Here is a 17,340-nt window from a genome sequence, read left to right on the forward strand (position 1 = left end):
AGATGCTAGCAAGGTGCTTAAACTGAGGGTCCTGTGGATGAAGAACCAGGTCCCCTAGAGAGACCACCTCTGTTCCAGCAGAGGGCAGTCAGGATGCCAGCAATGCAATTTCTAAGGACCACCAAGGATCTAGAGGTCAAGAAGCTCTAGCAAAACATAATCATAGTATACAAAAATCAACAGTAGCAGGTAAAAAAAAAAAAAAAAAAAAGGAGACAAATGTATCCGATTTTTTCATTATATTACTGATTTTTACAACATTAAATATTTTCCATTCCTTTATTTCCATGCTGATATTTATTTCCGGTTGTAATTCTGCCTACTGTTATTCTCTTTACCTCTAAATCCTAATCCATTATTCCATTTTTAATTTTAAAAGCATAAATGCTCCAAGGCATAGTTGTGTATGTATATAATTTAACCTATTAACTCTAGAAACATTAACTTAAAGTAGAAGAGATGGAGATTACAAAGCAGTATCATGTAAAAAGAACTGTCTACAGTCAATACCTGAGTGTCTATACAGTGAAGACCTTTGAAGTAGCATGTACAATACTGTGGCCAAGCGGGCCAGTGCTGTGGCAATCCGTGGCAGAGAACCAGCTTTTGGGAATCTTGAGAAGAAAGGCTCTTTGCCACATGCAGATATGTTAGAAATAGTATGAGGGTTATTAAATAGAAATAATAGAAGAAGTGGTCAACATATGACCAGATAATTATGGTATATATAAATGTATAGTAAATACCTATTTCTATGCTCTATAAACACAGTGAAATTTCTATTAAAGGCTGTAAATCGAAAGGCATAATGGAAAATTATATATGACTTTATTCCTGCTAAAGATGATGAAATAATTTCAAAATAATTTAAGAATCCTGTACCTTTATGTTAAGATTATGCCTCAACTAATCATAGACTTTAGAAGGCATAGTGTTCCAACCACTGTCTTAATACATCATCTTTATCATTTGGAGCCAAAAGGGTATCAATAAAATCCTTGGACACATTACAGAATAACAAGTAGAATTTAAGCTGTATGCTTGTATACTGTACTTTTCCATCATTTTCCTATCATTGTAATTACACATTTGTGATACCACTGTACTGATTCTAGCAGAGGGTATGTGCATATCACTTATCAGTATTTATGTTAATGGAGTAAAATTTCATAAAATCTCAAAGTAATACAGACAGTTTTACACATCCTCCAAACCAGGGATCAGCAAACCATGACCCATAAGTCAAATCTGGCTTGCCACCTGCTTTTGTATGGCACATCAGCTATAAATTTCTATTTTTAAATGGATTTTTTTTAAAGTCAAAGAAGCTTAATATCTTATGGCATGACAGATTCACAATTTCAGATTTCAGCGTCACGAAAGAAAGCTGTATTGATACACAGGCACACCCATTCACATGTTGTCTGTGACTGCTCTCCACTACAACGGCAGTCTGAACAGGGTGATGGAGACAATAGGTCCTGCCAAGCCCAAAGTATTTCCTATTAAGCTTCTGCAGAAGTTCTTTGCTGATCCCTGCTCTAAGCACATAGATGGCATCTGGAATGCTGGACAGAGTGTTTACAGCAGAATCAGTGTATGACTTAACTTGGTTTCATTTACAGACACCATATACATTACTGCTTTTGAACATTATCATTTACTTGGTAAACAAATAAAAATAAACTTATGTCAAAAAAAACCCTTATTTCTTGAAATGTTTAGGACCAGCAAAACAATCATATATAAAAGCAGTATATTTTTAAGAAAAAATAATAAATGAACAGATTAAATTACATTTTTTTAGCAATGATTTCAAGGTTTCTCAGAGAATACCAGACAGTAATGGGCAGGTCTTAAAAGTCTTATAGCAGATTTCTGGTTTCCAAATTTCTGGGATGTAGTACTTAACACAGTATTTGAGATTTTTATAAATGTTATTAAAGAGACATTGTGGAGAGTTACTTATTAAAAAAAAAAAAAAAAAAAAGCAGGGGATGGGGATAAGCTATTTCAAAATAAGAAATCAGCCCAAGATAAAAAAAGAATGGCAAACAACTTAAACATTTTTTTCCCTTTCTGTTAATGCAGCTACATATTCTGCAGTGGAAAACTCACTAGAAATGGATTATTTTTCATTTTAATGGGCTGATCCTTATATCTGTGTCAGATAAAATCATAGCACTTATTACTTGTTACCATGGATACCATGAAGATACTGCCGTCCACTAAATAGCATTAGAGGAAGACAACGTAATTTTCTGGGACGAGTCCTGTTTTGCCTTCATAAGTTGCCTTCAACCATCCTGGTTCCACTGATGGGTACACTGGCAAAGATAAAAATACATGAATAAATACCACTCAGTCAACATTAGCTTCAAATAATTACACACACAAATGGCTAAAAATCCACATCAGATCATATGCATATACTCAATTTGTCAAAACAACGTCACAGGACCTGTAAAGCTGGAAATGCCTTTTGCATTCATATAACCAATCACTCCGGTAAGGAAGATCCCCTGAAGAAGGGGATGCCTACCCACTCCAGTATTCTTGCCTGGAGAATCCCATGGATGGAGGAGCCTGGTGGGCTACATAGTCCAAGGGGTTGAAAAGAGTCGGACACACTGAGTAACTAACACTTTCACTTGCTCTCTCTCTGCCACAGGAGAGGAAATCTGTTCCAGGGGAATCTGATGTGTTTACTGGTACAGCTACAAAAGGCAGGCCTGGGCTGGATCCTGAGTCTCCTGGGTGTTACTTTAGACTGCTCCTGTGTCCTTCAGGACGGTAACCTTAGCACAGGGAACGGGTGGACTTACCGTTAGAGAATAGCGCCCCCTGTGGGAAGGAAAGCTCATGGCTGTGCTCTGCTTTACAGGAGTACATGGCTTTGGCTTGGCTGAAAGAGCAAGAGGCAATCTGTGAAAACTGCAACACTCAAGGATGTTTGCACTGGACGCTATTCTTAAAAAATGACACTAGCTTTCAGTTATGATTGAAGCATGATATACACAGTGTGCATACAGAAGCGTGCATGAGTGCATGTTACAAAGTGCACACGCCCGTGTAACCAGAGCACACGGACAGCACAACCAGAGCCTTTCTCGTGTTTCCAGGCAGTGCTCCCAAGAGTAACCACCTGACTTAGAGCAAATGAAGTAAGCTAGTTTTAAAGGATGCCAGGATTTGTTAGGATTCTGCTAAAGAGGCTATTTTCCAGCTCCACAGGGGTTCACAGGTACCTTAAAGCATGATGCATTTACTTGCCACTTTAATTTCAGAGTATCAGAGGTAAGCTCCACATATTAAAAGGCCTAGAGGGTATGGAAAATTAAGTGGGCGTGACATAAGAAAAACAATAGGATAAGCTGATGATGATGGGGATCCAACAACAGCCTCACTGTAAGGGGGACAGGAGACAGGCCTTTGTAAACCACAGTATACACAGCTCTCTAAAAGGGAAGCCAGTACCCCTCTCCGACATCTGTTCCCATATGGGAGTTCAGTCTTCATGTAGGCAGATACTCTGGCTTTTTTAAACAGGAGTCAGAACTTCCGAGTTTTGTATGAGACCTCCTTAAAAGGATCTGAGCTAACACTAAAAAGCCATCATCTGAGGCTGCTAACCAAGTCACCTAATCAGTGAAGTCGCCTTTACTCTGCAACATCGAATGACCTGACTACACTCCTCACCATCTCTACTTCAGCCGGAGTCCAAGCCAAGATCATCTCTACCATAGCTCATGGAATGGCCCCCTAACTTCCTAAATCCTCTGGGTTTCTTTCCTCTCCTGTCCCCTTGCCATCCATTCTACACAGAGCAACCCAGAGGGCAGTTTGAAAGGTTTTGATGATCACGTGGACTTCCCTGAAAACCACCCACCAGCTGGTTCCCAACTCTGGCCTCCACGCTGTACCCAACCAGGCGCCTGCTGGGGTCTCCTGCTTCTTCTGAACCTGCCTCTATGTACCTGCTCTACTTGCGTCACACTGGCCTGCCTTCTCTCCCTCAAACACGCCGAGCCCATTCCCTCCTCAGGGCCGGCTGAGATTCCTCCTGGTCTTCACTCAGCTCTGGCCTTCTACTTTACCTTAAACCTCCTGAGCGTCACTGAAGGCCAGGTCTTCCCTGCAACACACTCTAAAACAGTCCCAGGCAACTTCACATTCCCCTGTTTTAAGTCTGAATGGTATTCTGTTGTCATTGTTGGACAGAAAGTTATCTTCTCTTCCAATCAGAATGCAACCTCTGTGAACAATGCCTGATGCTAAACAGTAACTCAGTAAATACCTGCTGAATGAATGAGTATTTAAAAAAAAAAAAAGGGAAGATGCTGTGGTCCCAACCTTTTTGGCACCAGGGACTGGCTTCATGGAAGACAATTTTTCCATGGACTGGGGGTGGGGGGTGAGGGACGGTTTCAGGATGATTTAAGCACGTTCCATTTACTAAGCCGCCACTGATCTGTTGGGAGGTGGTAATGAGAGCAAGGGAGAGCAGATGTAAGTACAGATGGGGCTTTTCTCGGCTGTCCACGCTCACCTCCTGCTATGCAGCCCTTCCTGACAGGCTGCCGCCGGGCACCGGTCTATGGCCTGGAGGCTGGGGACCCCTGCTATGGACTCTTTCCACATGATGAGTCCTTTAAAATTTTCAAGGTACCCTGTCTTTCCTGCCTGAGGTCCCAATATTTTATCTGCGAAGAAGCATCAGCAGTATTTGCATTTGCATCCTCTCAAAGCAACAGTGTAACATGATGATTACATTTCTCTGTTGGAACAAAACTCTGGATCTTATCTCCATACTTTCAGGATGAGGCTCGGTCACCTAAACCAGGGTTTCCAAGTGGCTACTGAAGATCAGAAACGTTAGAGAGGAGAACTATGGCCCTGCCCCCGGAGTCTTTTTCTTATGAGGTGGGTCTCAGGCTGTACTTTCAAGAACTTGGCTAGGAGGGTCTGCAGCAAGCATGTTTAAGAAGGACTGACCACTAGCCCACACAACCCAACTTCCCAGTTAAACGTGGCTCAAAGGAAGAGCTGATGAAGTGGACACATGCCGAGAAGGACAGAGCTTCACAGTAAAGGGGAGCCACGCGCATGCATGCTGCACGTGGGTGTGCTGGCTGACACGGGCTGGGGGCAAGGAGAGGGTGCCGCCAAGCTACGAAGACTTCTGAGGATGAGACTCGGGACCTGACGCAGAAAGAACGTTAATTGTTCATATAAATCTTCCAGTCAAGTATACTCATTTGATCTGATATAATCTGGTGTATCTTGATCTGATATTCATAAAAAGAAAAACACTCTTCACTATCACTTATATATGGAATCTTAGGAAAAAAAACAACAAATGAATATAACAAAACAGAAACAGACTCACAGATACAGAGAACAAATAGTTGTTACCAGTGGGAAGAGGAACTGGGAGATGGGTCAAACAGGGGTGGGGACTAACGGATAAAAATTACTTGTATAAAATAAATAAGCAACAGGGATATACTTTATAGCACAGGGGCAAACAGTCATTATTTCATAATAACTTGAAATGGAGTATAATGTACAAAACTATTATATCACTATGCTATAAACCTGAAACTTATATAATGTTGAATTTTTAAAAATGAATTTTCTAGGGACCATTCTCAGACTTATTACACCAGAATCTCAGGTGTGGAGGTGGGGGTTGGGAGCTGTTATTTAAAAAATATAACCTTAGGTGATTGTTCTTTTTTCTGAGCTTCATTGAGATATGACTGACAAATAAAACTGGATATGTTTATTAAAAAATAATTTGATCTGATATCTGATACAATTGAAGGTTGCAGAGCCATTTCTCTAAAAATACGTAAAGACTTTTTAAAATGTCAAATTTTCTAGCAGCAATGATTTCCACCAATAAATACTATCTTATTACCTTGAATTATTAAAATAAATTAAGAGATACATAAGGAAACAAATTCTAGAGTTATAGAAATGATTAAGATATAGTAATTCTTGCAATGATATATCTCATACTTCAAATGCAACCTAATTAATTTATAATAATATTTCAGATATGAGTGTACTTAGAGTATTGTATGAGACTGGATGGTGAGGGAACACATGCAGAACAATATCACTAAATGAATGGATACTGTTAAATGTGTCAAAATACACCGCACAAAGTAATATCTGTTACAACTTTCCAATTATCGGTGCATATGACTTAAACAACTATAATTTTCTTCCACTGAGATCTGTAACTACAGGTCACAGCTCAGTTCAGAGCTCTGATGATTTAATGTAGAATTCTGTGACAGTGAAGTTTTCTTTCCAGGTGCTAATGCTTTTTCTTTTACTGTCTTGGTGTATTGAAGAAGATGTGAAAATAACACTGTCACCTATTGAGTCTGTTCACAAGATTGTAATATCCTTTGAAAAGGATTTTGAGGATCCTACTTTCTGTTGCATTGGAGAGTAAGGTAATGACGCTTGCTATCCTGAAAGCCCATTTCTTCCCTTATAGTTTTGAAGATGATCTGTTCACAAGCCCCATTCCTAATGCTAAACACTGTCTAATGCGAACGAGTGGACTTACACAGGTTTGACAAGGTCAGTGTGAGAAATTCACAATGCTCATCTTAATCATAAGCAAAATAAAAAATTCACCAAATCAAAACTGATACAATGTTTTCTGAAGGGCTACTTAACAACGACACACACACGCACACATGCCATCTCTCACATACACTTTTTGTATGCTAAGAATTTCACTTCTGAAGAGAGCGGGATGGTACTTCTGAGGGGAGAAGAAGATATAGTCAGAAGGGCAGCAAAGAAGTAACATACACAACAGCAAAGTTAAAAACAAACAGATCGCAACAATCTAAGTGTTCATCAGTAGAGAATTTAATAAAATACACCAAATTCAATGAATTAGTAGGTAGTTATTATGAATAAACCTACAGAGGAACACATAACAGGAGCAGTATTAGGAGGTAAGGCAAGTACTTTACAGAAAAATTAGTCACCAGCAAGACCTCTCAACTGCCCAAGATAATCTGCAATAAACATTTATAAATAATGCAATAAACACACATTTGCTTCTTGGTCACTGGTTGGAGACTTTTTAAAATTAGTTACACACCCTTTTCTTAGGTTTTTGTCAACAAAAATGAGCTGTTTCTGGCTTGGATATCTGAGTGTTGGATGCCTCAAAGCTACAAGTCTCTCATGGGAGCTTGTAGAGTTAAAGCTGCCATGTCAAAGAAAGAATATTGCAACTCTAATAAAAATGAACTGAACATACCAACAAAGTCTTTTAAGGTTAAAATGTGTATTTTATCTATTTACCCAGCAGTTCTGTTGAGCGTCTACTTTGTTGGGCACCATGGTAAGAGGAACACCATGAGCACCACCTTCCTGGGTCTTTTTCTGTGCTCTCCACAGAGGAGCGGGTCTCTAAGTGCTCTCAAGGGAATCTGGAAGGAGGGGCAGGCGGGACCTGAGAGGCACTGCTCTGACAGCTAATGGAACGTGTATGATGATCCATTTATTTCCCACTATGTCAGATATTAGGGCTTCCCTGGTGGCTCAGCTGGTAAAGAATCTGCCTGCCATGCAGGAGACCCAGGTTCGATCCCTGGAGAAGGGAATGGCAACACACTCCAGCGTTCTTGCCTAAAGAATCCCATGAACAGAAGAGCCTGGAAGGCTACAGCCATGGGGTCGTGAGTCAGACACGACTGAGTAACTGACACTCTCATGGCAGATATTTAGGAGATCTGCAGAAACGTAAAATAATGACAGTTTAGGGGACGAAATGCAAGTTTAGGGGATGAAATACAAGTTCCAGGCGATGAGCATTGTTAAGGGACAGAGGCTGACTGCAGCTCGGAGGGTGCATGGGGACAGCAGAGGAGCAGACTTCTGTGTGGCTTAGCTCAGGGGAAGAGGGAAAACAACTGTTGTCTTAGAAATATGACCTTTGGAAGAGGGAAGAGATGGGAAGGTGAGACCCTATTATGACCTTAGGGGTAGGCACATAAACTTTCTAACTAGGTTTTACAGAAAACAGTGATCCCCATATACTGGGGGTCTTGTGATCATCCAGATGACTTCGGTCATATAATGAGTTTGGATTTTGAAAGGAAACTTACATATTTCTTTGGTCTAACCTCTATAATGTGGAAATGAAGGTCAAGAGAAATTAACATTATGGCAGTCAGGCTAAAACCTACATCTCCTGATTGCTGACCTAGTGCATATCTGGTGAATCCACTTAAATGTCATCTGTAAAATCCCAAGATAACGTCACTGAGAAAATCACTTCTATTAAAAACAGCTGACTGTTAATGAAGAGTGAATAATCACATCTACACAGTGCTATTGTTATATTTTAGTTATATGAACTTATTTTTATTTTAAATAAATTCATAAACATTTAAAATTTTCTCAGTTTAAATTTCTAATACCACAAGTATTAATAGATATAACTCACACAAACAAAAGCTCTTTGGAGATGGTCAGTAAGTTTTTTAATTGTGTAAGTTGTTTTGAGACCCAAAACTTTTGAGAACCACTGTCAACTGATAAGACCAGATGGCTGTGCATCAAAATGCAGTTCTCTTTAGGGGATGAAATGAGTGGTGATTTTTTAGTGTTTTAGTATTCTCCATATTCTCTTTAAAAAAAAGAAAAATATAGCTATTCTTAATAGCCATGGCTTCCTTTGTCTTCCTTATGAGTGTTCTATCTTATGTGTGTCTCACATGCGTCACTGTGCTCTGAACCAGTGACCTACAGCCTTTTATTTATTTATTTTAAATTGTGTATTTATTTACTCAGCTGTGCTAGGACTTAGCTGTGGCAAGTGGGATCTTCAATTTTAGTTGCAGCATCAAGTTATCTAGCCAGGAATTAAACTGGGCCCCCTACGCCGGGAGCACAATCAGAGCCACTGGACCACCAGGGAAGTCCTCTCACAGCCTTTAAACAGTCAGATTCACTAGACGAGAAGACTGTGCTGAGGCTTGCTTTGTAATCATAAAAAAAAGATACTGTTTTTAGATTATTGTAATAGAAAATCTGACTGCTTATAATGAGTCAAGCACTCAATTCTTAATTAATTCTCTTATTTCTCAAGCATGTAATTCTCAATTAAATCTTCAGAAGATATTGGTATACCTTGCCTAAATTATAATACTTTAAAGTGCATTTCCCCACTGCCCAACTGTACCTGATTGAGACGGAGGTGAGAGCTTTATGGGTCCTGTTTTCCACAGGCTTTTGTAATGCTGAGACAGAGCCTAGCTCCATTTGCCTCTTGAAAGCATTTTATAGGTTGAGAGAAACATTTAGTACTATGGCATTTTTCTCTATTCCAATGGCTCTCAAAGGTTTTGATATACATAAGGATCACTTGGGGAAGTTGTCAAAAATACATATTCCCTAGGCCTCAGTCTCAGATACTATGGTGTATAGAGTCTGAGCAAATTCAAGAATCTTCATTTTAACAAGTCTGGCATGACAAGTTCCTTTGACAGAGAAAGCGACCCCTCCCATCCCACTGAACCCAAATTCTGAAAGGTTTCCAGTGAGGTCTTAGAGGTAAAAACCAATGCCTTCCTCTAATGATCTCCTTGATCTTTGGTTAGCATCCATCTCACTGACCTGGCTTTCTCCTCATGATCATTCCTTCACCTTTTCTGCCTGACCCTTAAATGAAACCAGTGCTCACAGGCCATTTCCCCCACGCAGGAAGCCCCAACACTGGGTAACCCCACCTTCATCTACGCAGTGTGGCCGCTCTGCACAAGTTTCTTAAACGGCATCAAGCTTCATGCTCTCCTGGCTCCAGCTGCAGGTCTCTAACTGCCTCTCAGTGCTCCTCAGACTTCTCAGACAACGGGGCTAAAACTCTCCCTGCCCTTCTATGTACTCACACAAGCTGAACTCAGAAGCTAAATCACCATTCTTTCTTGCAGTCAGTCTTAAAAACCTAGAATCTTCTTTACCTGTCTCTCATTCCCAATATCAAAGCAACTGCTCAACTCTAGTTCTATCCATAAAATTCTCCTTACAGTTTATCATGGTTTTGTTAATGCCCTAATTAAGGTCTTTTAAATATCACCTGTTCCATCTTAAATGGTTTTCTCCCCATCAACAACCTCCTAGAGAAGCCAGCTCAATTTATCTGATCAAGTGCATCACTGATTAGATCAGCTCTTTGCTCAATGACTCCCAGAGCCGCAGTCAATGCAGAAGTGTTACTTTTCTGTTGCTCAAGACCATCCACTAAAATCTCCCAACTGTGGGCTCTTTCCCATAATGGCTGGTCTCCCTACGACCCACTACTGGTTCATCCTTCTTTGAGGTCCTGAAATTCAAGAGTACCCTAAGTTCCCTAGAAGGAAATCAAAATAGGTATTGTGGGAGGTCAGTAAGGGAAATATCCTCAACTTTTGTTGTTCAGTTGTATTTAATGGTACAAAAGGGTTTCAAGTGACTGATAAATGTCCAAATATCCAATATATATTAATTAAAGGCTTGAATACCTTAAGTAGTTTCAATGATAATAGTTATAACAATATTAGCTATTATTGCAGAGGCAATATATGGAGCTGACTGTGTACTTCAAATACATTGCTTCCTACACTGATAATCTGTCAAAAAGGGAATAATGACCTTCACTTTATAGATTAAAAAAGTGTATTTTCCAGAGTTCAGACCAAGGTGACAGAGTAAGAGAATGTGGAGCTCATCTCCCTCTGTGAACACACCAAAACTACATCTACATGTGGAACAGTTCTCACTGAAAACTAACCAGAAACTGGCAGAACTCCTGTACAACCCAGGCTGAAACATACACACGTAAGGAAGGGAAGAAAAGCATCTGAATCGGGACTCGTGCCCCTGAGTGGGGACTTGTCCTAGACTCGTCCAGGAAGTGAGCCACAGCCTGGGGGCCCCAGTCCTGAGGTCTTGAGTAGGAGAGAAACCCTGGCTGGCTGGAGGGCTGGGGGAAGCCTGACTCCTTTTGGGAGGGGCAGGAAGGAGAGAGGTCGACCCTCGCGGTTGCAGGGTTTCCTGTGATCTCCTTGCTCAAGCCAAGCTAATGCTCCATCGCCACTGACTCCACATTCCAGCACAGTGCTGGATTTCTCCCGTGACTCGGGAAGAGACTTGACTGTGGGGTGCACAGGTGAGCCAGGGCCCGGCAGAGCCTGGGGGGCAGAGCGCCTACTCCAGCAGTGGATCAGAAGCTACCCAGACCACTGATGGTGGCCGTCCTACCACGGCTCCTTCCCACCCCACCCCATGCACACAGGGTCCATGTGGGCCCTGCTGACCCTGTGAAGTCAGCTGGTGAGCAGCCGTGAGGAACAAACGGGGCTTGTACCAGAGGCTGTGTCCGAGCAGACCCATGGGTGTCTGCACAAACAGCGCGTTGGGCCTCGATCTGCAGCTGACGTGGGCTGGGAGTCAGCCTGAGCCCCACCTGCGTTAGCATCTCAGGGGCAAGGGTCCCAATGCAGGGAGACAGGAAAACACACCTCAGGGGTACAGGGCTTCCCTGGCGGCTCAAACAGTAAAGAGTCTGCCCGCAATGCTGGAGACCTGGGTTCGATCCCTGGATCAGGAAGATCCCCTGGTGAAGGACATGGCAACCCATTCCAGTATTCTGCCTTGGGAAATCCCATGGACGGAGGAGCCTGGCAGGCGACAGTCCCCAGGTTTGCATGGGCCCAAACAGTTGGGCATGACTGAGTGACTTCACTTTAAAGGGGACAGAGCCAGGTCAGGCCAGACCATCAGGGCTTCTGCTCCATGAAAGTGAGATCAGTCCCGGTCCCTGGCAGGGCAGTGATGGTCCCTGAGCAGAGAAGCAGCCTCACTCACACTCTGCGGAGGCTCTGGTTCCTCCAGCACGAGCCACAACCCCGAGCAAGCTGAGAGAGGCCAGCACATCCTGAGAAAAGAGATGACTCGGGTCCACGTCAAACCCACCTCTTCCAACAAAGGCACTGGGCACACACAGTCTGTACAGGGATGTGCCACTTAAGCTTCCCCTTTGAAGGCCTAAAGAGGCAGCTATTTTACCTAAATGCATAAAGGCATACAAGGTTAAGCAAAATAAAAGGACAGGTGAAAAGTTATGACACCGTCCACAAGTACTGCGGACTAAGACTTAATCTTCAGTGTATCACTGAGTGAGCTCTAAATTTATGCTGACAGCTTATTAGCAGTGGATTTAGAGTATTTGGAGTGTAAAAGTATGTTTTAAATGCATAGGATGAGTGTTGAACATGTAAGTAAACTTATTGTATAACAGCTTCATTAATTTACTGTCATACTAATTTATTTCATTAATACCTTGCTGTCTTCAAGCTCTTAAAAGATTATCTCTTTGATTTCAGTACTTAATAGATTGTTTAGCATTTCCTAATAAAAGGGCTCCATCTAGTGGAGCAATTCAATCATTTTTGCAAGACAGAAGGTAGCAAGGTTAAATTCCTTATATTAAGGCCTGACAGTGGTGATAGTTCCAGGGAAATGCTTGTTCTGACGTGCACAGTGCCTAGTCTTCACCTTGCCTTGATAAAAAGGCAGAAGATGAAGGTAAGGTACATGCAAGTATGCCGGGATTTACTATATAAATTCAAGGCATTAACCATCAGTAAGACACCAAAGTGGCTCTCCTCTAAAAACACTAATTTACGGGTGCGCTCGCTAAGCTTTCGAAAACAGAGTTTGAAGTTTATTGTTGTCTCTAGTAAGTAGGACAAGCCTTATATTGTGTAGGTGCTTAAGAACTGCTGAAAAGGTCCACATTCTTTTACAAGGTCAATAAAAATGCTATGGCTGAATAACTTCTAAAAGAACTATATAGTAATACTTTAATCATATCTGACTCCTTTCTTTCACAGCCTCAAGTAGCTGGTTGTGGCCAGCTCAAAATTTCCTGGGTACATCCAAAAAAAAAAAATCTAGGTTGGTCCTTCAAATGTTCTCATTTATATTCCCTTTCAAAAAGCATTTATTAAATACTTGTGACATGCACTAGTTGCTGATGGTAAAAAAAAAAAAAAAATCCATTAGCTTAGACATATTCAAAATTAAAACCAAAGTCTAACAAAGATGAGAGAATCAATTTGTAGTAAGAGGAGAGGAAGCAGGAACCTTAGAAGCAAGCAAATGAATAGCAGCAAGACATAATAATTCATATCCTGTTAACAATGGAGCAGAAGGTAAAATCTGAAAACCCTGAATGGCGCGGAGCACTCAAACAGCAGCGCTGCCTGGGGTAATCAGCTCTGCAGCGCCACGGGGGGCACTAAGAATGAGCACAGTGCGGACCTAGGGACTGTCACACCGAGTGAAGCAAGTCCGCCAGAGAAGGGAAGACATGGTATGACATCCCTCAGATGTGGAATCGAAAAAGAAATCACACAAATGAACTTACCTACAAAACAGACTTAGGGAATGAACCTATCGTTGCTGGGGGTGGGGGGGAGAAGGAGGGGGAAGGGACAGTGAGGCAGCCTGGGATGGACAGGCACACACTCATATTTAAAATGGGTAATCAACAAGGACCTAGTGCCCAGCAAAGGGAGCTCTGCTCAGTGTCACGTGGCAGCCTGGATGGGAGGGGGTTTGGGGGAGAATGGACACGTGTATATATGGCTGAAACTATCACGGCATCGTTCGTTAACTGGCTATACTCCAGTATCATACAAAATTAAAAGTTAAAAAAAAAGAAAGTGTATGCAGTCTTTGGTGCATGTTCATGAAGCTTCTTCCAGAAAAAAAAAATGCATTAAATTTTACAAGACCAAAATATACATTTGAAAATTTTCCACAAACTGTCATCAAAAAAGTCTTTGGTGTACAAAGAGTTATTGCAACTTGTCTTTTAGAAAACCTGTTTGCTTAGAACTCTTCCTTTGTGAAGGTTTTAACAAACAAGGTACTGCAGTAACACTCTGAGATGCTACATGCTGTGTATGTATATGGTCATGACCATTTATTCCCCTGCCAAGAGACAGCAGACGTGAATTTGACCATTTGCAGAAGTGAGGGGCAGAGCAGTCAAAGATGACCTGCCACATCAACACAAAACCATGTCTCCACTATTTCTTTTTTATTTTTTTACTGGAAAGTTGAGAACTTACCGTCCAGAAGAAACTGACTTAACTGAACCAACGTTTTCAAATAGTTGGGCCTTTGCTGCCACACTGAAAAACAATTTCAAAATGCAAGTTTCATTAAAATGCATTTCACAGCTCAAAGTGAAAATCAGAGCTAGCAGTTAACCAAACAAAAAAAATGAGTTAAAATTTGCCCCAAAATATGAACTGAATTTTAATTGTTTTAAGTTCTAATACAGAAGTAAGTTTCAGATCTAGTGTCTCGTTCACTGAGTACCAGATGGGAATAAACCTGCATCTCCTTCCTCTGGGGATCACACTGTCTGCATTTTTTGCACCTCAGAAAACTGTGGGAGCAGAAGAAAAGGAACCTTTTATCTCCCACTCCACTCCTGGAAGTCCTGCTGTTGACTCCATGGAGCCACGAGGGAAGAGTCACATCAACAAGATAAAACAAGAGCTGCTTTATATTCTCATAGTCAAGACAAAACAAATTCAAAAATTGTTTCATGTATTTTTAAAATACTTGAACATACTTCCTATAAAGTGAAAAGAGAGAAATCTGAAAATATGACCAACAAGTAAATTTGTGGATTCAAGTCTTGTTTCAAAGCATGACACGGGAAAGGCAACATATGAAAAGTAAGACTATAGGGTAGAATGAAAAGAATTAAAACTAATGTAACCCAGCTAACTAGATAAGTTCCTATATTTACTAGAAGAGAATATAAATTTATTTGAATGATGTTTTAATGAACTGAATATTTAAAATCTACCTTATTTCTTAAATTGACAAACTTTTCTCTCAGAACTGAGTCATTTGATAATCTGCAGGATCATTTTACATCTAACGCAGAACAAACACTCTATAATTTAAGTTCTATTTTATCAGTAAATCACAAAATAGAAGCTCTTCTCTTTCCCTCACAAAGAATAAAGTTTATATTTTCTCATCTCCCTTTACACATTTGGCTTAAAATTCATTTCCCTTAAGGCCTAGAACTATACACACCAGGGAAAGACAAACTGACACAAAATCTGCCTATATTGTGGGAGCTGGATTTCTGACCATGAGAGAGAACGTATGTGAAACTCCCTCTGAAACCAAAGGTTCTTGTTAATAGGATGAATCAATGAATGTAAGACGTTGTTCCTATGGAAGCAGGCTTAGTGAAATGTCTTCCTGGACTTTCAGTGGATAATTAAGAGGCCAGCGCCACCGCCATATTACAACTGGGCGTGGCGGAAGAGGAACAGCACAGACTCAACTGGAGAACCCTGGGTTAGAAGCCTAGCTCCGCCACTTACTAGCCGAGTGAGTGCGGACTGCCTCCCTGACTGCCCATCATCTGTAAAACAAAGTTGATACTGCCTCCTGCAGGAGGACACTGTGGTCCTTAAAATAAGTAACATGTACAAGGATACTCAGCAATAGCACATGCTGCATCTGGAAAATCGCAGCGAAAGTCGAAACATTAAGATGAAAAGGAGGAAGAACTCTCCTCTTTGGATTCTGATTCCATACTTACCCCACTCCCCACTTTCTCCCATCTGCACCCTCATTGTTCTTGTCTACACACCCCACCCTCCCGGCCTTTACACTTCAGGGTCGTATCCTTCTCTTAGAAGCACACTCTCTTGCCTTTCCCGCTCCCTGTTCTCCAGGAGTTGTTTAAGTCAGTGAGTATTCAGGTTGGGGAGATGAATGGAGAGAAGAGGAGACCACCCCGGCTAGAAAACAGCTGTATTTCTAACAAAGACGTAGGACTGAGGATACAGGCAGTCCCAATAGCAGAGTGGTGGGTGTTTAGTTTCCAGACTCCAAACCACTATATTATACATGGCTTTCATGTCGTTAAGGAAAGCCTGCTTCTAAGGAAAGCGCCTGAAGTGTGTACTAACATTCACACCACTTGCAGAAGAGGACAGGGTCCTGCAGAAGTTGGTGGTACCCACTCTACGGATGAGCATTTGGCTGTGGGAATCCTGAGAGTTCTTTTGCACACGTTCAAGCCCTGTGTACCCACGGGAGACACAGAAAATGCCCAACAAGCACCCTGTCACTTACACGGAGCCGGGGCGCTGGTAGCCGTTACTGGAGGCGGTGTCCAGCCTTAACCTCCTACACATTTTTGGAGGCAGATCTGGGTTTGGCGTGGCTTTGGGTGTCTCTTTGGAACCTATGGAAGTTAAACTTTGAATGGATCCGCTGTAGCTCTTGTTTCCTGAAAAGAAAGCCCAAGAAAACAGGCGAGGTGCTATTAGACAAAATAATAGCAATAACACAGTCCATGCACGTAACAAAAGGAAGTCGTTTTCTCTGCGTCCAAATGAGAAGGCACAGAATGTTCTCTGGGCCCAGCAGCCCATCACTCAGGGAAGATCACAATCGGAAGTAATTGCAAAGCATCACCGCTCAGAGAGGGAAAGTCACAGCACACAGGAGGTTTCAAGCTCCCAGCCCAGGGACAAAGCAGAGAAGCAACGTTTGCCTCGCTGTTCACGCCTCCCTTCTGAGTCATCACGCTCAACAAGCCAGTAGGTGACGCAGAGACACGGCATTAGCCAAGGCTCCATCCTGGCTTACCTTCAGCCGCAGAGACGGATCTGAGGGAGGAAGCCGAGGCTCTTTTCAGTCCCGAGAGCCCATAGGGCCCCTTCTTGGCCAGGTCGATGGGTGGGGACACGTCCCCGGGACTGGTGACGGAGGTGACACTCTGGCAGTCTGATTCCGCGTCCGTTTTGGTTGCGTCTTCTCGAGAACTTGACTCGGGACTCGTGGTCCAGAGACCAAGGCTCTTCTGTCCGTTGCTGGGTGATGGGGCCGCAATCCACGGGATCCCGGCAGACCTCTCCCTGGGCGGGCAGGAGGCAGGCTTCGTGGCGCTGTTCTGCTCGGACGAGTGGGAGGAGAGGGACTCGACGCTCCCCATGGGCGTGCTGTCGGGGCTGCTGCTATAGGAGTCGCCTGGGGGTCGGGCAGAGACGGGAGCGTCAAGGACAGGGGCTCGCAGTCAGACCTGCACCGCCAGGCCGTCCTGTCCACAGCCTCCCCAGAGACGGGAGCATCAGGGACAGGGGCTCGCAGTCAGACCTGCACCGTCAGGCCCTTCCGTCCACAGCCTCCCCAGTGCTCCGCAGCCACCTTGCCCCACTGCAGCGCTAGACCTGGCTTACAGAACTGTCTCAGTTGCGCAGAGAG

At 42.5% G+C, this 17,340-nt stretch overlaps 1 protein-coding gene across 2 annotated transcripts in view; it reads right to left on the reverse strand.

Moving 5' to 3' along the window:
* Positions 1-224: 224 nt before the first annotated feature.
* ARHGAP42 (Rho GTPase activating protein 42) overlaps positions 225-17,340 on the reverse strand; it is a 318,240-nt gene continuing 301,124 nt past the window's right edge. The window contains exons 20-24 of one of the 2 annotated variants that reach the window (XM_061143589.1): positions 16,726-17,106; positions 16,207-16,363; positions 14,163-14,225; positions 2,826-2,905; positions 225-2,327 (exon numbers count right to left, since the gene is read on the reverse strand). In XM_061143589.1, coding sequence (XP_060999572.1) covers positions 2,239-2,327; positions 2,826-2,905; positions 14,163-14,225; positions 16,207-16,363; positions 16,726-17,106 — 770 coding nt within the window. In that variant the 3' untranslated portion in view covers positions 225-2,238. The remainder of the gene's footprint in view (positions 2,328-2,825; positions 2,906-14,162; positions 14,226-16,206; positions 16,364-16,725; positions 17,107-17,340) is intronic. The other variant, XM_061143598.1, reaches the window with a different exon arrangement.

Source organism: Dama dama, chromosome 1 (genome assembly GCF_033118175.1).
Source record: "Dama dama isolate Ldn47 chromosome 1, ASM3311817v1, whole genome shotgun sequence".
NCBI classification, from domain to species: Eukaryota; Metazoa; Chordata; class Mammalia; order Artiodactyla; family Cervidae; genus Dama; species Dama dama.